Source organism: Salvelinus alpinus, chromosome 33 (assembly GCF_045679555.1).
Source record: "Salvelinus alpinus chromosome 33, SLU_Salpinus.1, whole genome shotgun sequence".
Classification (NCBI taxonomy): domain Eukaryota; kingdom Metazoa; phylum Chordata; class Actinopteri; order Salmoniformes; family Salmonidae; genus Salvelinus; species Salvelinus alpinus.
The window spans coordinates 8559143-8583988 of NC_092118.1; the positions used below are offsets into that span (position 1 = coordinate 8559143).

Below are 24846 nucleotides of genomic sequence, written 5' to 3' on the forward strand. Positions count from 1 at the left end.
TTTCAGCACGACAATGACCACGTGCAAAAAGCGGGGTCCATACAGAAATGGTTTGTTGAGATCGGTGTGGAAGAACTTGACTGGCCTGCACAGAGCCCTGTACTCAACCCCATCGAACACCTTTGGGATGAATTGGAACGCCGACTGTGAGCTAGGCCTAATCGCCCAACATCAGTGCCCGACATCACTAACGCTCGTGGCTAAACGGAAGCAAGTCCCCACAGCAATATTCCAACGTCTAGCGGAAAGCCTTCCCAGAAGAGTGTGGTCTGTTATAGCAGCAAAGGGTGGACCAATTCTACATTAATGTCCATGATTTTGGAATGAGATGTTCGACGAGCAAGTATGTCTCATCTCAAGTATGTCCACATACTTTTGGTCATGTAGTGAGAGTGAGCGAGATATATATATATATATCTCGCTCACTCTCACTACATGACCAAAAGTATGTGGACATACTTGAGATGAGACATACTTGCTCGTCGAACATCTCATTCCAAAATCATGGACATTAATGTAGAATTGGTCCACCCTTTGCTGCTATAACAGACCACACACATATATATATATATATATATATATATATATATATATATATACATATATATACACAGTTGAAGTCGGAAGTTAACATACATCTTAGCCAAATACAATTAAACTCAGTTTTTCACAATTCCTGACATTTAATCAGAGTAAAAATTCCCTGTCTTAGGTCAGTTAGGATCACCCCATTATTTTAAGAATGTGAAATGTCAGAATAATAGTAGAGAGAATTATTTATTTAAGCTTTTATTTCTTTCATCACATTCCCAGTGGGTCAGAAGTATACATACACTCAATTAGTATTTGGTAGCATTGTCTTTAAATTGTTTAACTTAGGTCAAACGTTTCAGGTAGACTTCCACAAGCTTCCCACAATAAGTTGGGCGAATTTTGGCCCATTCCTCCTGACAGAGCTGGTGTAACTGAGTCAGGTTTCTAGGCCTCCTTGCTCACACACGCTTTTTCAGTTCTGCCCACAATTCTTTTATAGGATTGAGGTCAGGGCTTTGTGATGACCACTCAAATACCTTGACTTTGTTGTCCTTAAGACATTTTGCCACAACTTTGGAAGTATGCTTGGTGGTCATTGTCCATCTGGAATACCCATTAACGACCAAGTTTTAACTTCCTGACTGATGTCTTGAGATGTTGCTGTCTTGAGATGTTGATGTCATGACGCCATCTATTTTGTGAAGTACACCAGTCCCTCCTGCAGCAAAGCACCCCCACAACATGATGCTGCCACCCCTGTGCTTCATGGTTGGGATGGTGTTCTTCGGCTTGCAAGCCTCCCCCTTTTCCCTCCAAACATAACGATGGTCATTAAGGCCAAACAGTTCTATTTTTGTTTCATCAGACCAGAAGACATTTCTCCAAAAAGTACGATCTTTCTCCCCATGTGCAGTTGCAAACCGTAGTCTGGCTTTTTTAATGGCGGTTTAGGCGCAGTGCCTTCTTCCTTGCTGAGTGGCCTTTCAAGTTATGTCGATATAGGAATCGTTTTACAGTGGATATAGATACATTTGTACCCGTTTCTTCCAGCATCTTCACAAGGTCCTTTGCTGTTGTTCTGGGGTTGATTTGCACTTTTCGCACCAAAGTACGTTCATCTCTAGGAGACAGAACACGTCTCCTTCCTGAGCGGTATGTCGGCTGCGTGGTCCCATGGTGTTTATACTTGCGTACTATTGTTTGTACAGATGAACGTGGTACCTACAGGCGTTTGGAAATTGCTCCCAAGGATGAACCAGACTTGTGGAGGTCCACAATTTTTTTCTGAGGTCTTGGCTGATTTCTTTTGATTTTCCCATGATGTCAAGCAAAGAGGCACTGAGTTTGAAAGTAGGCCTTGAAATACATCCACAGGTACACCTCCAATTGACTCAAACGATGTCAATTAGCCTATCAGAAGCTTCTAAAGCCATGACATCATTTTCTGGAATTTTCCAAGCTGTTTAAAGGCACAGTCAACTTAGTGTATGTAAACTTCTGACCCACTGGAATTGTGATAAAGTGAATTATAAGTGAAATAATCTGTCTGTAAACAGTTGGAAAAATAACTTGTGTCATGCACAACGTACATGTCCTAACTGACTTGTCAAAACTATAGTTTGTTAACAAGAAATTTGCGGAGTGGTTGAAAAAAAGTTTTAATGACTCCAACCTAAGTGTATGCAAACTTCCGACTTCAACTGTATGTATGAACAGATGCTATGTGGGTGAATGGATGATCTCCGCATGTGTATTTCCCACTGTAAAGCATGGAGGAGGTGGTGTTATGGTGTTGGTGTGCTTTGCTGGTGACACTGTGATTTATGATTTATTTAGAATTCACGGCACACTTAACCAGCATGGCTACCACAGCAATCTGCAGTAATACGCCATCCCATCTGGTTTGCGCTTAGTGGGACTATCATTTAGTTTTTTCAACAATGACCCAACACACCTCCAGGCTGTGTAAGAGCTATTTGACCAAGAAGTAGTGTGATGGAGTGCTGCATCAGATGACCTGGCCTCCACATTCCCCCGATCTCAACCCAATTGAGATGGTTTGGGATGAGTCAGACCGCAGAGTGAAGGAAAAGCAGCCAACAAGTGCTCAGCTTATGTGGGAACTCCTTCAAGACAGTTGGAAAAGCAGTCCAGGTGAAGCTGGTTGAGAGAATACCAAGAGTGTGCAAGGCTGTTATCAAGGCAAAGGGTGGCTATTTGAAGAATCTCAAATATTTTGATTTGTTTAACACTTTTTTGGTTACTACATGATTCCATGTGTTATTTCATAGTTCTGATGTCTTCACTATTATGCTACAATGTAGAAAATAGTCCAAATAAAGGTGTGTCCAAACTTTTAACTGGTACTGTATGAGTGACATGTATGTTCTAATCTGCGTGATATGGGACATGTATGTGTGTGTTGAATCCGTGTTTCCCTCAGGGCTACATAGACGGAAGCTATTTGTGTCCTTCTGCTACGACAACAGGGAGAGGACCATAGAATGAAAAACACCAGGCACACTAAACTTTAAATAGACTACAGTCAAAAATATTGCAAATAAACAAAGACCGTTCATGGCTATGAAAATAGGAATAGTGAAACAGTACACCAGTAAGCCACTTTTCTCAGTCTCATTGTGTGGCGAGGACTTTCAGTCTAACACAGCTACAGAACCATGCACTGTCTGAGCAGGCTCTTCCTGGGAACCATAAAGCCCTGTTTATTGGAACATTCCTGACATTCCTGATTTGAGTTCTGAAGTTTGAGTTTTAATAATAACAATCAATCAAACAAAACACATTTCACTATGCTTTCACTGCCCTGTAAAAGGGGGGCTTTTACAGACCCAATTATGAGGACTGTTGTAGTGCTCCTAGAGAGAGAGACAAGGGCTTTGTATCACTAACAAAGAGCTCTTTAAATTTACCAGCCTATAACATACATTATTTAAACACACAGGGTTATAGGGAGTCTCTGACAGCACAAGCTTCCTGTGGTCAGGCAGTATGTCACTGTCTAGCTCCTACTGTACAGTCAGATTGCCTGAAATAGAGCTTAGCGATATGGCCTGAAAATCTTGATTAAAAATTAAAATATATAAGTGAATAAATAAGCCTTCCACAACCATAAGTAATAATTAAATTATTTTATCAAAATAGTTTAACCTGATTTTTTGCAATAATCACTGATCTGGCTTTCAAGTCTATGAAAATTACATTTTTGTTACAAATTTAACCAGAACCATGCACAATGCACTAATAATGAGCAGGTTGACTTTTGTCATGAGTCTTGTCCTGGAGGCAGAACTGAGTGGTTTTCGCTTAGATAGGCCAGCTGCAAAGTCAAAATGGGCTATTTTGTAAAAATTCATATAAACAAAACATTTGCTTTTTGGTCTTAAAGGGATACTTTAGGATTTTGGCAATATAGCACTTTATCTACTTCCTCAGAGTCAGATGAACTCATGGATACCATTTGTATGTCTCTGCATCCAGTAATGAAGGAAGTTGGAGGTAATTTTGCAAGCCAACGCTAACTACTATTAGCACAATGGTTGGAAGTCTACGGTAACTACTTGCATGCTAGCAGTTACCTATAGACTTCCAGTCATTGCGCTAACGCTAGTTAACAAGAGCTGCCTCCGGAACAAGATTCATTACAAAAAAAAACCTAACCTGCTAATAACGACCAACTTCTTGTAGCAGGCATTTTAGAAAATTAAAGGAAAACCCCAGCCCAAAACTATATTTTGGTATTTGTTTCATTAGTCCATTGTTTCAGCAATCAAGTTGTCAAGAAACCGCATCGTACTGGCTGTATTTCGAGAGTCAGTCTTGAAAACTGGATTGCTGACGTGCAAAATATTTTTTGGACTACAACAATGGACTAAGGAAGCAAATACCAATAGATCGTTTTTGGGTGGAATTTCCTTTAACATACTGTAGGTCTCAAACAATCACTCAAGCACAAGCCCACATGCTAGTGAGTAGCCAGCTAATCTATTTGCTTGATAACAAGTTAGAACAGTTGAGCTGCTATGAATACACCCTCCTGTCCATCTCCAACTGTTTGAACAACATAGCCTGTTCACTTTGTTTAGATGTTGAAATCAAGTGGCCTACCTGGATAAGACGACGCTCGTTTCTCAGAATGAGAACGAGTCACCAATTCCTTATATAAATGAGTCTTTATGTTCATTGCACATTTATAAAACACAGACTAGACAGCTAGCGCATAAGTCTGGAGCTAAAATGCTGCTAGCGGACAAGGAGATAGCCTGAGACAGAAAGGATAGACAGGATAGACATAGCCTGCCAGACAGAGCGAGCGCAGGACTCTAACAGAAGGAATCTGCTTTCACCATGCGTCAAGTGTCAGAACCTGTCTGCTCAAGATCACACAGCTTTGGGAGGGTCATGATTGTGTTTACTACCAACACTAACATGGATCTGAAAAAAACCCAATGCACCAGAATAAGGTTGAGATCAATTCATCAGCATGACACCATATGGACTGGGATTACTAGATATGGTAACAATCTTAACAAAGACAAACCTTAACAAAGACAGATGGAAAAGGAGACCATACAGGGACCCTCAGTCAACAACAGGGAAACACAACATTCCAGGAAAAACAACACTATAACAGCTCTTTCTCTCTTTCTCCTGCAGTTATTCTATCCCTTTTTCTTTCTCTCCGTCTAATCCTAGTGGCTACCTCTCACACCATGTCCCCCTCCTCTCTTCCCCCCTCTTTTTCCTCTCTCTCCATTTCTCACCCACCCATCTATCCATTCCTTTTTTCTTGATCGTTAGGGTACTCACCTCCCACCCTGCGGTCTCTGTGTCCTGATCATCCCTGCATCGCCGTAGAGACCATCTTTACGCGGCGGAAAAACACACACTCGCAGATCAACACACACCCACGGCGAGAGCTCAGTCACCAGCCAGACCCCCTTCTCTCCCCCGTCTCTAACACTGCACCCTCTCTCCGTTCCTTAGTAACAGCAGAATCGGAGCCAGCATCATTTCACTCCTGTAGCCACCCTCATTCTTTCCCCCTCCCTTTCTCCGTCTCGCTCTCCATCTTCCAGTCCCCTCCCTCTATCGCTCCCCCTCGCGCTCCTGCGGAGAAATAAATATTTCAGACACAAATGAAGCGTGGCTCTTCTCAGCTCTCTTCCCTCTGCCTGCAATATTTAACAGAGAACTGTGTGTGTGTGTGTTTGTGTATGTGTACGTATGCGTTTACGAAACACACCATTGCCCGTCTCCTCACATCCTTAATTACTTAAAAGGCCAAATGGCTCTTGTAACAAGGGCACACACACACTCTGTTATTGTCCCTAAGCCATACAATTGTTCCTAAGCCATACAGTGTAACTAAAAGTACACACTGAAATATGCACACACAAAGAACATATGGTCTCTGCAATATGCACACACAAAGAACATATGGTCTCTGCAATATGCACACACAAAGAACATATGGTCTCCAATGGCTGCCACTGCTCAAAGGTATATTGATCCAAAAAAGTAGTACTGTAAATTACAGCGTGTGTGAGAGCTGCTTCACTGACAATTCACTAACACTCAAGCCAGAGCCCCTCCCTCCTCACTAGAGGCTGCTGGGTAATGGAGTTTAGGCCAGGTCTGTGTGACTACTCATACTGAGGGAAACTGAGGTAAAGGCTGGTGTGTGTGTGTGTGTGTGTGTGTGTGTGTGTGTGTGTGTGTGTGTATAGAAAAACTAGCAGACACACACAGGTGTTCTCAGGGTAGTCGCTGTTCCGCAGGGAATTAAAGATGAAACACACTATACCTTGGCTCAGGTACCCCGCTTCATGAGCACAACGGTAAAACATGAACACAACATTTGCAAGGCATTCTTCTAGCGTTATCAGAACACTCAAGTTCCTGGTGTAGTTTGTCCTTTACTTATTAATCATGTTGTAGATGTTGAATGTAGAGGACATCAGATGCCTGCACAGTGACCATGCTCCCTCTGTGATAATGTTACTTAATCGAACTTCCTTAGCGTTCCCTCAAAGTCTTAGTTGTGTAACCAAAGCGTTGTCTGGGGATTTACAGGGACAAATGTCAAAATGAGGGTGATTCAGAGAGAGGGCCCTCCCTATGACCAGGAGAGTGGGGAATGGGGTTAAGAGAGACTGGGTGACTGGGTGGGGTGAAGGTAGGGCTGGGCGGTATTCTGTATTTTACAATATACCGGTATTGATGCACAGAGCAGTTCGTTTTTTAAAAACTTTACCTTCTATAACGCATTTGATTGTTTTGTTTGTTAAATGTGATATGCCGTGTGTAACGTCACTTTCATAGTTTACTTCGCTGCTTGAGTCATCACTCTCCTCTCTCTCTCTACATGCTGCTTTCCACACAGACCTATCCCCACCCCGTCACTCACGGAACACATTTGTTGTTCCTCGACAACGAGGCACTTGTGTTCAGTCTGCACGTTCAATGCATCACATGCAACAATGTTGATGACAACAACACTGCTTTCACTTTGCTTCTTAATATAAATCCACTGGCGTTCTATAATTACACTATACGTTTGTGTTTCTTACATCTGCAAACAGCTAGTTTGTCTATTCTTAGGAAGTTGGGCCTAAATCTTGTTAGCCGCTAATGCTAATCGTTTGTTACCTGGCTGGCTAGCTAGCTAATAAATATACAGCCTAAAAATAGCAGTGATGGTATAGTCCTAAATCAGCATGTTTGTGCAGCAGTATCTTCAAAATCAAAAAGGAATACGTGAAGCATGAATATGTTAGCTACATGAAGTAGCCAAGAGAATACATTCAATGTAGCCAAAAATTATAGGGTCCCCTAGGAAACAATTATCAACACTTGGGTTCCTACCCTGTCACTATAACTAGTCCGTAGCATTTTTTCTTTGTCATGTCAAACACGGCATTCATTCTATTTCCATGATTACACCAAGTGTTTTGCTCTAAAGCGCAAGTCAAGTCAGATTGTTTGCCCATATAGTGCAGCCCTATGTGGCAGTGTGGAAATGATCTCAAATGAGTGCAGGAAATGTTGAAATGTATGAAAATGCAGAATTTTGTTTTGAAGTTGAATCACACAGTACTCATAAAGCAAATTTATAAACTTCTATTATTCAAAAACATAAAATACTGTCATACAGTCCAATTTCTTAAAAAATAAATACCGCGATATGATATTTTGCCCATATCGCCCAGCCCTAGGTGAAGGTTATGATGTGTCATTGGACCAATAATTGTAATTGTTTGTAAGCTTGTGTAGTCTAAAATTAATCTATGATCGTATGCTATCCACTTGTTTTTTGTATGCTGTTCTTTGTATGCCATTTTAATATTTGAGAATTAACCAATGATATTAGGCCACTCTTGGCTATGATTACAGACACCTGTGTGTCTTTTGACACTATATAAACGAGTCATCCCGCAGTGTTTGTGATTACACACTGATGAAGACAGCTTGGCTGTCAAAATGTTGGATATTACATTTTTGCATCTGAGCTCCTAGAGTGTGCGGCTCTCCTTTATTTTCAAGTTTTCTACTCCGCTAGCCAGCACCTCGCCTAAATAGGTGTGCGTTTCTTTTTCTTCTAGATCATTGGACCAACAGCCAGAATTATAGCATTGTGAGGGATTAAAGCCCACTTCACCCGAAACACACAGAGCAGAGAGTGTTGCTGTCCTCAGATTAACAACATGGTTACATAAACAATGATCTGAATCCATTTCCCCGGAATGCAAGGACATTACGGCCCACTTTAGCATCAGCACGCAAACTGCCATTACTAATTTCTCATACCACCAATAGGTATATAGTCAGCAGGTTAGGAGGGGATTTGACTGGGCTTTTACCTCCAATGCTAACGTGGGATAATGAAAGCTAGCTACATCACAACTGTGCTATGGAACAGGTAGGTTAGAGAGAAGGGAGAAGGGAAAAAAGGATGCAGGGGGAGGGTTAAATTAAGAAAGTCAGGAGGGTGACAATTTTTTCAGAATAAGGGAAAAGGAGAGAGATGGGGGGCAGGAAAATCTATTTGGCTACACACACCCAAGTGAGAGGTAGGGAAGTAGGAATGGGCTACAGTCATCACATTCCTCACTAATGTGAACCTCAAGGTAATCGTTGGTGAACTGCCAAGGTCCATAATCACGCATAAACTGCAGCCCACATTCTTTCATTAGCCCAGAAAGGTTAAGACTGCTGGAGCAGCGCTTCGATTCTCTCTCCAACTCAGTCACACAAGCACATAATTACATAAAAACTAAACCGACATGGTGGCTGTTTCTCATTAAAAAGGACTTCCAACATAATCTGGAATCAAATTTTCAACCTCAGGACTTCTGTACCACAATATTTATGATTGGTACTTGATTAATTAGATTGGTGCCTTATCTGTGTCTGTGAGACTGGCATGGCATTACAAACATACCTGTGCCTACGTGCTGGTTTGCACATCTAGGCACACCCCTCCCCCCCACCCTCCTGTTCTCCTTAGCATGCCCTCACCCCATCCCTCTCTACTCCTTTCTCAAAACACCATCTATGCCAGTCTTCCCCTCCTCTCACCTGCAATTGTTTTCTGCTGTCCGGCACATTTCTGCTGTCCAGCCTGCCTCCTCCGCATCCCAGCCTGCCCTGGCTGCAGCGCAGCTCCCGGTCACCTCTACCTTTGTTTGTGCAGTTGCAGCCTGCAGCCTTCCTGTCTACAGCCCTCTGCCTCTTCTCCTGAGAGAGGGCTACAGTCATCCCTCTCTCCCTGGGCCCCACACCCCCTCCAAGACTTCCAGGCCCGGGGTCCCTTACCCTGCCTCCCTCCCCCAGCGGAGGGGCCTTGTCCACAGGCAAAGTGGCCCCATCTCCAGCCTCTTTGTCGCCGGGCTCCAGGGCCTTGTGTCGGCTCTTAAAGAGGCTGTGGATACTCAGTACCACCAGGGTGCAAAGCACGTACATGATCCCCCCCGTGGAGACTGGCAGGTTGGTTCTCTCCGTTCTCCCACAAACAAGGTCTCCCTTGTTTGAATGGGACAGGAACTGTTGAAGAGCCACAGGTTGTTATGATAGCTTATAAGCTGTTATGAAGGAGGGTTTCTGGTTGTTGAGGTGTAGTTGTGAATGTCAGTCAGAGCTCCAGGAGTATCTTCTGTGGTCTGAGTCCTTGCAGAGTTGTCATCAGTTGGAGAGCTGAAGACTGAGTGCGAGAGATGGCGACAAGCGTATCCACAGTGAGAACAGTTCCAAAGTTCTGTCCTGTACTATAAATGTCTGTACTGTACAATCTGTACTGCAGCCAAGTTCAAAAGTTATCCTCTGTGTGTGTTGATCCCCTGGACAATGGCAGTGCCCTAAAGCTCATCAACTGTCCGATAATCCCCAAGCCTGTTCTCTGGTCAGCAGACGCCGACGGACGAGAGGTGAGTGAGTGTGATCCTCACATGCACACGGTCACACACACCTGCTTTTATATCTCACCTGTGTCAACTCTGTCCCTGTGCCTCTCCTGGCCCCTCCCACTCCAAGACAACACTTCCACAGAACTACACACATCTTTGAAACACACCGCCTTTACAGTTCCTCAGAACAACGATAAGGTTTTGGACCCTGTCCTATTGTAAAGGTGATTGCTGTCCCGCTGCCAAGCCGGTGAAGCTCAGGTAACCCAAACCCACCGGAGCAGACTCCTGGCTCAGTCTCTCCAGGTAACTACAGATACATACCTTGACCATCAACCATACACAGAACTAGTCAATATTAAATCTACACAAACGCAGGATCACAAGCAGATAACTCACTCAACACACACATACACACACACACGCATCCAAAACGCTTGCACAAGCGTCAAACAGTGTACGAATGTCTCTTGATTCATCCTCCTCTGCCCTGCTAATTTACTGGTTTTTACAGCCAAGTCCAGGATGGTGTAAATGATCAACAGGTCCTTAGTAATGCCTCTCCCATTTCCCTCTTCCTGCTGCAGACAGCCGGGGGACTGTCCCGTCCTCCCTGAAAAGTCTCTGGACAGAGAGAGGGGCGATATCTGCACCTCTTCCCTTGTTCAGTCGCTCTCCATCTCTCTCTCTCTCCACTCATGCACCGAGTTTTCTGCCCTATCATGTGCTGTTCTGCAACTCTTCAGAGAGAGAAAGAAAGTATCTTCATCCACCCTCGCCCCCCCTCCCTGTGTTCTGTCCATCTGTCGCTGCGGGATAAGCGCTGGAATGGGACAGAGCCGGCCATGCGCTGGTGATGTAACACATAATACACTATTGATATGGATGAAAAAAGCAATACCAACTGAGTGGAAAGAGTAAACAAAAAAAAACAAAAAAAATTCCCACCTGCATCCGTTTGGAGTTCCACCCTATCAATTCAAACTGATCTCTGTGCTCTGAGAGGCGACCTTGTTAGTTGGTGTCCTGTATGCCTGACCGTCTTCCTGGTACGTGACAGTCCTGCATGGTAATGCCATGGCAACCGTGCAGCTATGGAACCAAGCCACAATGGGAACTGACAGTGTCGATCACGGCGGTTGAATCGTGATGCGCCGTCCAAGGCAGTCAGCGAGGTCACTGCGGTCACTTTGTACCCAACGGTCCTGGACATTCACAGTTCTGGTTTCCTGTTCTGTGACATACTGTAAACATGGAGTGGTTCTCGAGGCTAACATGGTCCTATGGGGACAAAGGAGAAGTCTTCCGCTTGAGTGGCCACTTTCAGGATCCTAATGAAGGGGACGGGATGGGACAGGTCACACACACACACACATACACTTGGGGAGGGGACACCAGAAAGGAGGCTGGCTAGGATGAGCTAGTACACACAATGCATAAGGCACTATGACTGAATGAATCCAAAAACGGTTTAGCAGTGACCCAATCCAGTTTTGTGACCCACCAAGTCAACGTGGTCTCAGGGTAATCATTATTCTGTTCCTAAATCTGTGACACTCCATGTAGTATGATATATTATGTTAGGTAACATTATGAATGGAATAGCTGATATACAATATCATACGAATTATAGTACAAATAGTATCATAAATCTTACCCGGTCATACAATAGCCTACGAATTGGATTATGTAATTTATAATACAATCTTGGATGTATAGTATTCCCCGTGCACCGAAGACATGGATGTCGATAAGGCATCCACCCGCACCTATCTGATTCAGAGGGGTTGGGTTAAATGTGGAAGACACATTTCAGTTAGACAACTGACTAGGTATTCCCCTTTCCCTATTATACATCCATCTCTGAGACTAGGTTGCTTGTTGCGCCATAACAAAGGAGGATTATGGGGAGGATTTACATTAGTTGTTAGTTCCACCAAAGGTTATGTTAATTTACGTAAAAGTTTAGGGGAACTAAAACGACAAAATGTCAGGGAAATTTCCATAGCAGGTTAGCGAATTGGCCTAAGTTTAGAATAAAGGTTAGCTAAAATGCTACGGCTGTCCACGGTGCAAACTCGCAACTATTGATCGCTAGACAGATTACGACGCCCCAATCTCCTCGACCAATTAGGAATGTCCAAATATTACTCCAAAATGTGTTCCAACAGACCATTTGGGTAACACAATCTACCCACACCCTTTTGGCCCAAATTAAAAATCAGCCCTCTCGTGGGACTCAACATTGCACTTTCAGGGACCCATGACAATACATGGCATGTGGCAGGCCAGCTGAGCAACCACATGAAGTCACCTGAATAACAAAAAAAGATTGCATAAGAATCTCACCACCATTTTAGACCTGTACCATTGGGCAGTGCAGAATAGACCCGTCTACTCCACACACAATAAACCCTTACACCGAAGAAAGGCCACCGAGAGAGAGAGACTAGTAAACAAGGTCGGAGGTTCAATAGCAGGTTAAGTGGCTGATACGTTTGAATCAAACCATAAAGCTGATAAGGCATGGGTGGAGTGATCAGATTTGTTTCCAGTGTATTAAAGAACCATAATCTCAGCCTACATTACAGAGACAAATCAAAACAATTACAGTGGGACACGTGGTGTGGTGTTATACAGAGTCAACCAGGAAGTCAACAAACATTTACCCTTGGCCTAGAAGTGATTGAGAACGTGTGTGTGAAAGAGACAGTTGAAAGAGAGAATGTGCTAAAGTATGAGAATGTGCAAACGTGTGTGTGTGTGTGTGTATATCTACGTGCGAGAGATCTCAGGTGTGTGAGTTGGTCTCATTTTAAGTAGCTCAGACCCCCTGGCTTAAAGAACCCCCCTGCAGAGGAAGTTGACGCCCCTATTTCAACGTAATTTCTTGCCAGAGAAGAAAATGCACGTTAGCTTCCACTACACTGTATTCAAAAGATTAGCCAGCTGGTTCTGGAGCTGCATTTGTAATAAGCATTGAAATCACTGGCCTATCTCCAAAGTCATAGCATCTTCCATAAATTGCGGCCACGAATCCGCCATAAAAAAATGTTTGAAAGAATAAGATGACGTTCCGGTAATATGGATAACTATTGGCTGATGGCTGATATGAGTTTTTCTACATTGTAATGGACATGGTGCAACGATGGTAGGTAAGCTGCTGGCAGGCTTTGGCTACAGTACAGCAAAGCCATGTCAGCCTGTGCTTAAGATTCTCACAGGGGAAGTGAACTGATAGACTACAACGACTTCGCTCATGATCATACACGCCGCAAATGACAAATTACATGTTGGATGCATTTGCTGTTTGTGTTTCAGACTATTTTGTGCCCAATAGAAATTAATAGTAAACAATGTAGTGTCATTTTGGAGTCACTATTACTGTAAAAAAAGATTAGAATGTGTTTCTAAACAGTTTCTAAATGTGGATGCTATCATGACTACGGATAGTCCTGAATGAACCATGAATAATGATGAGTGAGAAAGTTAGACGCAAATATAGAATACCCCCAGACATGCAAATGCATCCAACAGGCTTGATGTAATCATTGCGTGCTCGGAATATGGGACCAAATAATAAATTGTGACTACTTTCATACACAAGTGAATTTCCAATACTCTTGGTCCCCTAAAATGGGGGGGGGGGGGCTATGTACAAAAAGTTCTGTAATATCTAAACGGTTCACCCGATATGAATGAACATACCCTCAAATTAAAGCTGACAGTCTGCACTTTAACCTCATAGTCACTCTTTAATTTCAAATCCAACGTACAGAGCTGAAAACAAAACAAGAAATGTCACCGTCCCAATGCTTTTGGAGCTCACTGTATATAATTTTTTATACAGACTAGCTAAAGCAAAGGAACATTTTCAAAATTATACCATGGTTTATGATCATTTTCTGATAAAAATTGTGCAAAAGCATACGTTTGCACCTCCAGGCGACCAGGTGGACACAAAGCTGTTTGGCTCATCTCAGTTGCGAAGAGGAATAACTCTGTAGCCGTTTGTGATTAATACACAATACCATGCTGGTGGGTGGGAACGTTCAAATAAAACCCAGCCCTGAAATAAAAAGTAGGCTAAAAATGATCTGTATGTCATATCAGAGGAAAAGACACCGCATTCACACAGATTTGTCACTTAAAAATCACAAATGTATCATACTTAGACTAAAACGGACTTTTTGACATCGTCTTTCAGCTTGAAAATGTGGATTTCTACTGGTGTGGCTGTTTAAGCTACTTACAGGAGAAATGTGCCCCACTTTATTTTAGGGCTTTAGGTAAAGGATTTAACTCAGTCACCCAACACCCAAACGTGGTATTAGAGGCCATCTGAATTAGGGATGGGCATATTCGAATATCCGAATGGACGTTAGTATTTCATTACTTGTGAGTGTTCATTTTTGAGCAAAACATATATAAATCGACTTTAACAATGAAAAGGCCTCTTCTAAATACAATAAAATATCCATGTGACATTGTTACTTACAAGGATATACCATGACATTACACATTCTTAATATAAAAATAAAAAAACTTTTGGAAGTAGTTTTTACGACATTTTACAAAATGACCGGCAGCCTTCACACCTGTCTGTAGCTTGTTTTTATCGGCCAATCAAAGCAGCGCTACAGTCAAAGGCTCAATGTGTAGCAGGTGAACTAATACAATGCAAGACGGAATTATACATTAGCAGAGTTAAATGAGAAGGAGTAGGCTACAACGAGCAACCAACAGTAAGATGTTGTTTAACAATCTCTGAATGGGGTTGGGGAGAAGGCGCAGCATCTAGCTTGCAATTGGCCTTGGTAGCTCGCTAGCTTCTCTAGGCTACTCCAAATCAAGACAGGCACTGGTATATGGCATGAGAAATAACAAATGTGGCTGCTACAAGTCAGCTAGTCTTGGCTACTGCATCTCGCTCTCTTCCTCCCGTCCGCTCCCAGCTCCCCCACGACCTGCTCCAGCAATAGCGCGGCATGGTCTCTCCCTCGCGTAGCAGTGCTCAGGTTAAAAACAGTGCTCAAAAAAAGATATCCGAAAACATTTATTGATAATATTCTAATAGTGACATTATTTCAAACGCCCATCCATCCTTAGTCGAGGGCGAGTGAAAGAAAGGAAGTGGGGGTGAGAAGGAATTAGAGAGCGAGAGAGAAAAAGACAGGCAGTGTTCAGTCAGCAGCCTGTCGCTACATATGGGACACATGTTCCTTCCTCTCATGGCTGTTCACACGCCAAAACGACTCCCACTCGAACAAACTGCCGATTAACACATACAGTCCAGATTTAACTACATATAATGTAGGTCTACACTATGAGCTCATGGCCAAATGACTCTTTATGTGAACAACAACCGCACAGCAGCACACTTAGGGTCATCTCCACAGTTTGTCAACTCTTCTGGGCATCTACCACGGTAACAGTCAGACTCACGAGGTTCTCACAAACTCTCTCTCTCTGACTGACACACACACACACACACACACACACACACACACACACACACACACACACACACACACACACAGGGCTGAGTGCTGAGAGAGGGACCTTGGGCTGTTGGGACAGCTGCTTCAGATATGCAAACAGAGACCTGCTAAATACCAAACACGGGGATGAGAGTGGTCGTAGACCTTCACCTCTGACCCACGAGGGGTGTGTGTGTTCGAGATGCGCGGGTCAGCTGTTTGTTTACCCGCAATTGCTAATAATCCCTCTGCAACGTGATGAAGTGAAAATATGAGGCCCGCAACCGACCCCAACCCACAAATATAGAAAATGCGCATTTGAATGTGTTTTTCCCTTAAATTATTAAATAATTACTTTTTCTTAAATTAAATGATTGGATATTTAGGCCTATTGAACAGTACGTGACGATGTAAGCTCTACTGCTCTCTCGTCACGTTCAACCACCGTTCTCCATTCCCCTTGTGTGCCAAGTAGCCTACAAACATTTCCATTTCTATTAGACCTACTGCCGTTGCATTAAACTTATGAGTGCACCATTCATTTGTGGTACCAGCGGTAACACAAACTCAAGGACAATTTCATTTGTTTATAAAGGAATGGGCTTTATTTTATTATTTTCATGCATTGTAGTCTCATGTTGCCATACCTCAAATAATTGTCATGCCTCCCTTGGAGGTCTGTTTGTATTGCAAACACGGTTGGAATGGACCGCTGGTAAGATTTTGGAGAGGACCATCCTCCTCAGTGAAATTTCATAAAAACAAAAAAAAGTGGAAGTTATCCTTTTTAGATAAAACTATACTAAATATATTCATATGTCACCAAATAATTGATTAAAATACACTGTTAAGGTCTACAGTAACTTCAACAGCACTGTCTGCGGTAGCACCATGGAGTAGCCGGAGGACAGCTAGCTTCATCCTCCTCTGGCTACATTGACTTAAGTACAAAACCTAGGAGGCTCGTAGGCCTTACCCCCTTCCATAGACATACAGTACCAGTCAGAAGTTTGGACACACCTACTCATTCAATGTTTTTTCTTTAATTTGGGGGGGGGGATTGTATTTTACCAAATAGGGCTAAGGCCATATTATGGCAAGATCAGCTCAAATAAGCAAAGAGAAACAACAAGTCCATCATTACTTTAAGACATGAAGGTCAGTCAATCCGGAACATTTCAAGAACTTTTAAAGTTTATTCAAGTGCAGTCGCAAAAACCATCAAGCGCTATGATGAAACTAGCTCTCATGAGGACTGCCACAGGAAAGGAAGGCCCAGAGTTACCTCTGCTGCAGAGGATTAGTTCATTAGTTACCAGCCTCAGAAATTGCATCCCAAATAAATTCTTTAGAGTTCAAGTAACAGACACATCTCAACATCAAATGTTCAGAGGAGACCGCGTGAATCAAGCTTTCAAGGTCGAATTGCTGCATAGAAACCACTATTAAAGGACACCAATAATAAGAAGAGACTTGCTTGGGCCAAGAAACACGAGTAATGGACATTAAACTGGTGGAAATCTGTCCTTTGGTCTGATGAGTTCAAATGTGAGATTTTTGGTGGCAAAAATACACCATCCCATCTGGTTTGCGCTTAGTGGGACTGTCATTTGTTTTTCAACAGGACAGTGACCCAACACACATCCAGGCTGTTTAAGGGCTATTTGACCAAGGAGAGTGATGGAGTGCTGCATCAGATGACCTGGCCTCCACAATCACCCGACCTCAACCCATTTGAGATGGTTTGGGATGAGTTGGATTGCAGAGTCAAGGAAAAGCAGCCAACAAGTGCTCAGCATGTGGGAACTCCTTCAAGACTGTTGGAAAAGCATTCCAGGTGAAGCTGGTTGAGTGTGCAAAACTGTCATCAAGGCAAAGGGTGGCTACTTTAAAGAATCTCTAAATATATTTTGATTTGTTTAACACTTTTTTGGTTACTACATGATTCCATATGTGTTATTTCATAGTTGTAATGTGTTCACTAGTATTCTACAATGTAGACAATAGAAAAAATAAAGAAAAACCCTGGAATGAGTAGGTGTGTCCAAACTTTTGACTGGTACAGATTTTTATTTATTTTTTAACTCAAACCACCCGCTGGCTGGATTGGATCCGCAGGCAGTTTGTTTAACACCCGATATGGTGTAATGTGCTAGCCCACTATGCGCACACTTAAAATAGCCTAGTCATCTTCTAAAATGTGTCTTTTAGCCATTAACATGCAAATGAAGCGAGGCAGTAATCCGCTGTGGGCAACTTGGCATGAACATTTCCTAATATAACACCTACCCCTCTCTCATACACCGTTTAATTGGGCCAGATTAGCTACAGCTGAACTGAGGCTCTGCTGTCTTTTCCACATCTTCTCTTGTTCAGAATCTAATCCAATTTAAAAGTTGTGTTGAAATGACCATGAGACTAATGGTCCACCGTGTAACATTTACATTAGTTACAGAAAGAGCGTGATTTTTGAGTGGGTGCAAGACAGTAGGATGAAGTTGTCCGTTTCCCTAGATGAGGGGTGTCAAACTAATTTGCACAAGGGCCGCAGTCGGTCTTCGATGAGGTCCGGTTGGCCGCATTGAAAATTGGTTGCATTTCCTCACCTTCAAAATGTTATTTTTTTTATTTTTTGGAATAGTCCTTTATCCATCGTTCTTTGAATATCCGATGCTTCCTGACTGTCTAGCTTTATCTGTGAATAATAGCAAGCTAGACAGTAAAATATAATATATATATACCCCCTCGTGGTCAGTTTTGTGATTCACCCCGTAACGAATTTGGGGAAGATAAGCTGATCCTAGATCTGTGCCAAAGGTTAACTTCTACACTGAGCATGCCATGTAGGCTAACCAACATCAGTGCCAAGAGACTGTAGTCCATCTGTGTGACAGACACAGCAGCAAACAGCACCACCTACTGGTTATCTGGTAATGTTCACATTCAACAATAATCTGCTTCCAATCAGAGCCGTTATATAATGCCTGAATGCATGGAGAAGTCACAACATGCCATCCACTCCCTAACCTCATCATCTCCACTACTGCAGCCAGACAAGTCAAACCGTCCAGGACTTATTTAACAAACAGCCTACAATAGAGCACCAAACCAGAGACTGACTGTGTGATCCAAACAAACACTATCCCCATGCGCGAGCTCATACACATTTGCGCAAACACAGACATGGCATGTTTAGGAACAGATTTCCCCATAGTGTTTTTGGCAAATATTTACAGAATACATTGCCTATTGTGTAGCTAGTAGCTGCGCGCACACACACACACACACAGTTGGAGCTACATAATCACTCTGCATAACATGTAATTTTCCACCAGTAGTCTCTTATTCTCTTTCCAGCCTGTGACTCACCCAGCCCACCACCCGGAAACCACACTGACTGTGTGTGTGTGTCTACTCTGTCTCTACACCCCACACTGGTGTCTTGTCCAACCTTGCTTGGGGGACCATGATCGAGAGGGGGGGGGGGGGCAGACTTGTCTCCATCTCCACGAGAGTCCCTCATATGAACTGTCTAAGCAGTTCCCACAATAACAGTCCGAACAGGTACAGAGCCCTAGCACACAGCCCTGACCTTCATCTCCCCTCACATCAACACGAAATTGAGTTCAAGCGGTCTCATTTTTCTCAGCTATGCAGGTCCAACAGAGACAGTAGTAGGGTCAGTTCGTTCTGCTCGTGACTCCTGCCTCTGGAATGCCATGCCAGTGAGGACGCGAGGAGAGGTCCTGTAGGGAACATGCAGAACAAAACGGAATGTCCCTGTACTGTCTGTGGGTGTGTGCTCTAGCAGTATGTACGTTACAAACACAGTCCCTCTGGTGCAGTAACAACTGGGAGTGCTTTTAAAAACAATGGTCCTGTTAAAATAAGTCACCCCCACATTGACTGGGACATAAAATGTTCTAACAATAAGAGAGGGATGTTACCCACACTTAGTTATTCCTGAAGCAGGACTTATAACAAATGAACAGGCTCTCCATTACCCAGCATGTTGAAAATCTTCTCCAAAGTCAAATCAAGATCACTGTCCCATGACACAGGTCTGTAAAAAAAAAAAAATACTTTTCTAACTTGGCAGGAAAGTAGGATAACTCATAAATCAACTTCTATTTTTAGATCATACATCCGTTCATTGGCACGGTTTGTAAAGCCGACGAGACACACCCTGAGAACAACCACCTCACGTAACTGCCTCCATGTGTTCCCCCTCTCTCCAAGGGCTCCTGTTCAGGATGCTCGTGTACAAAAATGGAAACCAGACCATGCAATTCAAACTGACACGCTGGCTTTAAATATGTACCCAAGCCAAAGTGAAATCTCGTGTTTTTTTCTCTCGCTATCCCTTGACTTTTTCCACATTTTGTTACATTACAGACTTTCTAAATTCTAAAATTGATTAAGTAAATACAAATCCTCAGCAATCTACACACAATAGCCCATAATGACAACGAACAGGTTTAGAAATGTTTGCTAATTTATAAAAAAATAAAACAGGCATTGCTCATGTGTGATTCTAGTAATAATATGGAAAAATGTATCGAATCAAATGTTATTTGTCACATGCGACGAATACAACAGGTGTAGACCTTACAGTGAAATGCTGAATACAACAGGTGTAGACCTTACAGTGAAATGCTGAATACAACAGGTGTAGACCTTACAGTGAAATGCTTACTTACAAGCCCTTAACCAAAAATGCAGTTCTCAGAAAAATATCTACAAAAACAAGAAATAAAGTAACAAATAATTAAAGACCAGCAGTAAAATTACAATAGCGAGGCTATATACAGGTGGTACCGGTACAGGGTCAACGTGCGAGGGCACAGGTTATTCGAGGTCATTCAGGTAATAAACTCAGCAAAAAAAGAAACGGCCCTTCTTCAGGACCCTGTCTTTCAAAGATAATTTGTAAAAATCCAAATATCTTCACAGATCTTCATTGTAAAGGGTTTAAACACTGTTTCCCATGCGTGTTTAATGAACCATAAACAATTAATGAACATGCACATGCGGAATGGTCGTTAAGACACTAACAGCTTACAGATGGTAGGCAATTAAGGTCACAGTTATGAAAACTTAGGACACTAAAGAGGCCTTTCTACTGACTGAAAAACACCAAAAGAAAGATGCCCAGGGTCCCTGCACAATCCCTCCACCAGTGCTCAGACTGTCCGCAATAGGCTGAGAGAGGCTGGACTGAGGGCTTGTAGGCCTGTTGTAAGGCAGGTCCTCACCGGCAACAACATCGCCTATGGGCACACACCCACCGTCGCTAGATTAGACAGGACTGGCAAAAAGTGCTCTTCACTGACGAGTCAGTTTAGTCTCACCAGGGGTGATGGTCAGATTCGCGTTTATCGTCGAAGGAATGAGCGTTACACCGAGGCCTGTACTCTGGAGCGGGATCGATTTGGAGGTGGAGGGTCCGTCATGGTCTGGGGCGGTATGTCACAGCATCATCGGACTGAGCTTGTTGTCATTGCAGGCAATCTCAACGCTGTGCATTCTCCTCCCTCATGTGGTACCCTTCCTGCAGGCTCATCCTGACATGACCCTCCAGCATGACAATGCCACCAGCCATACTGCTCGTTCTGTGTGTGATTTCCTGCAAGACAGGAATGTCAGTGTTCTGCCATGGCCAGGGAAGAGCCTGGATCTCAATCCCATTGAGCACATCTGGGACCTGTTGGCTCGGAGGGTGAGGGCCATTCCCCCCAGAAATGTCCCAGGAACTTGCAGGTGCCTTGGTGGAAGAGTGGGGGACTTAATGTAGCTGGTGGCCACACCAGATACTGACTGTTACTTTTGACCCCCCCTTTGTTCAGGGACACATTATTCCATTTCTATTAGTCACATGTCTGTGGAACTTGTTCAGTTTGTCTCATTTGTTGAACCTTGTTATGTTCATACAAATATTTACACATGTTAAGTTTGGTGAAAATAAACACAGTTGACAGTGAGAGGACGTTTATTTTTTGCTGAGCATACATACATACATGTCGGCGCACACACACCACACAAACACCCCTTTCACCGTCGCACAGGTCAACATTGAAATAAAAACGCTGATTACATGTATTTTTTGACATGCGTGGAAACGGCTGTGTGGTGTGAACCACAGCTGTTTTCAGTGAATTGGATGTGCTCTGTTGCCATTTTCTGTAAGCACCGAAAACAAAAACAGAGCAATTTGATAATGTGGCTTTGGGCTGCAATGTCAGTGTTGGGCGCCTCGCCAAGTAGGCTAATATCCATAGTCAATATCACTAATTGAGCCACGCTGCCAAATCAATATGCAACTCGCGGTTTGACATTATTGTTAATACAATCCAACATTATTTTGACAAGGTAACTACAACTTACTTTGTAAACGCGTGTGCAAATGTTAAACAATTTAATACAAATGGGGAAATGGAAAGCAAACGTGCAAAAGTAAAATAGTGCAATTCTTACCACTCGGTCCAACACGCGAAACCTCCCGTTGTTATTCCCGAGTTTACCAAATAAATCAAACTCACATCAATAGTCTCAATCAAAAAGCGGTTGGACTGTGTTGCGCAGTGCAAATCATTTCGTAGCCTATCCAGAATTCAGGGGCGCAAATATTTCCGTGGATAAGTTTATTTGTTGCCGAGGCCGAAAGTCAAGTCTCCTCGCGACTTGGAGTGGATTCACCAGCTGACTGCACTTCAGAGACCAGACATAGTGCCGCGTTAAAAAATACGCGGAATTGGACATCTCTGACATCATTACGTTCAAGACAACTATGTACTCGGGAAAAAACGAGCTCAGACAGGGATTTTTTTTTTACGGGCTTCCAAGTCATCCAATTGGGCATCTATCTGAGCTTCCACTTTCCCAATGTCCGATGTCATGATTTGACCTAGGTTATTTTCGACTCCACAGTTTTCTTGAAAGCACCAAAAGAGAGAGACTTTTGACAGATGTTTCTCTCGTTGTATTGTTGCTTGACCGCTGACCAATATCACGCTCAACTGTTTGGAGTAAATATCTTAACGTTATACTCGTTTATCCAAGAAAATACTTGACACGGGAAATGCAGTTACAGTATATCCGCAATAACCTAACAGAGCAGGCATAAAATAAACACCTGAAACTACATCCCACATCCCACTACATACTGGTCTTGACGGGAAAAAATGGGGGAGGGACGGTTATCTTCTGCACTGTTTAACCAATCCAGTATAAATGTAGGGGCGGAGTTAAGACGGAGTATTGCCTTGTTAACGTCCAAAAGCGGAAGTTATGTCACAGGCTCTCTTTCCATTTCCCATGAAAAACGGAACATCCGGTTGATAGGGACTCGGGTGGAAGCACGAGATTGGGGACATGAGCAGAACTCTGGAAGGGGAAAATGGAGTCCCTAGAGAAAGCTAGTACAAGATGGGTGTCTGGGATGGAGCGGCAGTATTATCACTAGACCACTTCTAGTTACCCTCACCGACTCCACATGACCCAACTCTTTTTTCACCCACCGTAAAACCGCAAATGGATCAGCCAAAGGGCAAGAGTCCACTTTTTCCATAAATGTCACTCCTACTGTCACAGACTCTTCTTTATCCTGATCATCGGTGCATACCTCGGTCTCCGATAACTTCACTGCACCTACCACCTCTGATACTTCACCCTCATTCACTTCCATTTCTCCTCCTGTCTTCAGCTCCCTCTGCTTACACGTTCTACCATTCTTCTTTGACAAACCATCTCCCTTTTTTACACCATTTTTATCCGCCTCAAGCTCACCCTCTACACCTCTTCTCCCTCTCTTTTTTCCCTCCATTCCTTCTCCATTTTCCAAGTACACGTCTCCTTATGATAACTGTTTGTGTTTCTGTTGGGCAGAGGGAGAATGCGCTCGAAGCAAAACGAATGGGGGCAATAAAAGTGAATCGTTTCATTTTCAAGAGAAGGGCACTTATGAAAGGAGTGATAACTGGGGTGGCAGTAGATATAAACGTTGACCAGCTGAGGGCAAAGATTCCCGGTGTATATGATGCTCGTCGTTTGATGTGACGCAGACAGGGTGGCGAGAGTGGGTAAACAGAAGGGTCATTGTCTGTTCTTTTGAGTTTTAAAGTTGAGTGTTTGCCTGACAGTGAAATATAGGATATATAAGGTATCCTGTACGAGCGTATGTGCCGAAGACATTAAGATGTTACAGGTGTCAAGCTTATGGGCATGTGGCAGCAGTGTGTAGGAGGGAGGGTCCAAGGTGTGAGAAATGTGCAGAAGGGCACGAGACAAAGGAATGTGTAGTATTGGGGAAAGTAGTGGAGTGTGTTAATTGTAGGGGTGTCCATGGGGCTGGGGATCAGAAATGTCCCGTGTGAGAGAGGCAGGTTGAGGTTTCCAGGGTTACAGTAGTGCAGAAGTTGTCATATGCTGAGGCAGTGAAGAAAGTTGAGGAAGATGGGTTAAGGGGGAGGAGTGGTGAGAGTAGTAGAGATATACCAGTACAGAGGGATAGGCCAAACAGTGAAATAAGTTTCAGTAAGATTGGATTTATAGCAATGGTTATCAATTGTACTGTAGGCATGGAACGGAAGTCTCTGTAAATTGAGGTTGTGGTGGCAGCTGCAGAGAGGTATTTGGGTGTGCGAGACTTGACATCAGAAGAGTTACAGGGTGTGTTAAGTGGTGATCTCCTGTCCTTTCAGGGGGATGGCATGAGGTAGGAATAAATATATTTAATTAGTGGAGTAGGGTGGTGTTCATTTTATGTTATATAATTTAGAAATTAGTGAGTATATAGTGTTAGATTATTTATTTAGTACATTTTTATTTTTCAAGTAAAGTAGAAGGGAGTTGTACTCCAGTCTAGTAGGTGGCGGTAATGCAACAAATTGGATGCCAACCGCCGTTAAACCTCAGAAGAAGAAGATAGGGCCTCGGCAAGGGGTATTTGCGCACAGAATATATTTTCCCCGCAGCGTGTTTCCTTGACTTTCTCATTGGTCAAAAAAAACTACAGCACAATGAATGCATTTCTGTTTACTGATCTGTGCTGTGCTTTACTCATGCGAATGTCCCGTTTAGGAGACCAGTCAAAAGCTCAAAACTGAAGCAAAACAGTTTTTTTACTGTGCCCTGAAACGTCTTCATTACAAACCAGTGGTCCTAATGCAAATCATGAGAGCATAAAAAGATGTATATCAAGTGATCACTTTGTTGCCTTTATTTTACCAAAGTTCTGACCTATAGCGACTGGCGGACCTAGGATGCAGGTGGGCTCTCTCTCTCACTCACTCTCTCTCTCTCACTCTCTCTCACTTTACACAATCTTCAGTAAGCGCAATATTTTTATTGTTTACAAGCTGCTTACATATGCATTCACCATACCTACTACAATACTAGGCAAATTGTCATCT

General features: G+C 43.1%; 1 protein-coding gene across 4 annotated transcripts in view; it reads right to left on the minus strand.

Annotated features, from left to right (window-relative positions):
- The window catches only part of LOC139563255 (kinesin-like protein KIFC3), a 54857-nt gene extending 32262 nt beyond the window's left edge, over positions 1 to 22595 (minus strand). The window contains exon 1 of one of the 4 annotated variants that reach the window (XM_071381745.1): positions 21911 to 22595. Coding sequence is in view for 2 of the 4 variants with exons in the window: in XM_071381740.1 (XP_071237841.1) it covers positions 9133 to 9516 (384 nt within the window). In the remaining 2 variants the exon portion in view is untranslated. Of the gene's footprint in view, positions 1 to 5361; positions 5631 to 9132; positions 10641 to 21910 lie in introns of those variants that run through there. The other 3 variants (XM_071381740.1, XM_071381741.1, XM_071381744.1) reach the window with 3 other exon arrangements.
- Positions 22596 to 24846: the final 2251 nt, after the last annotated feature.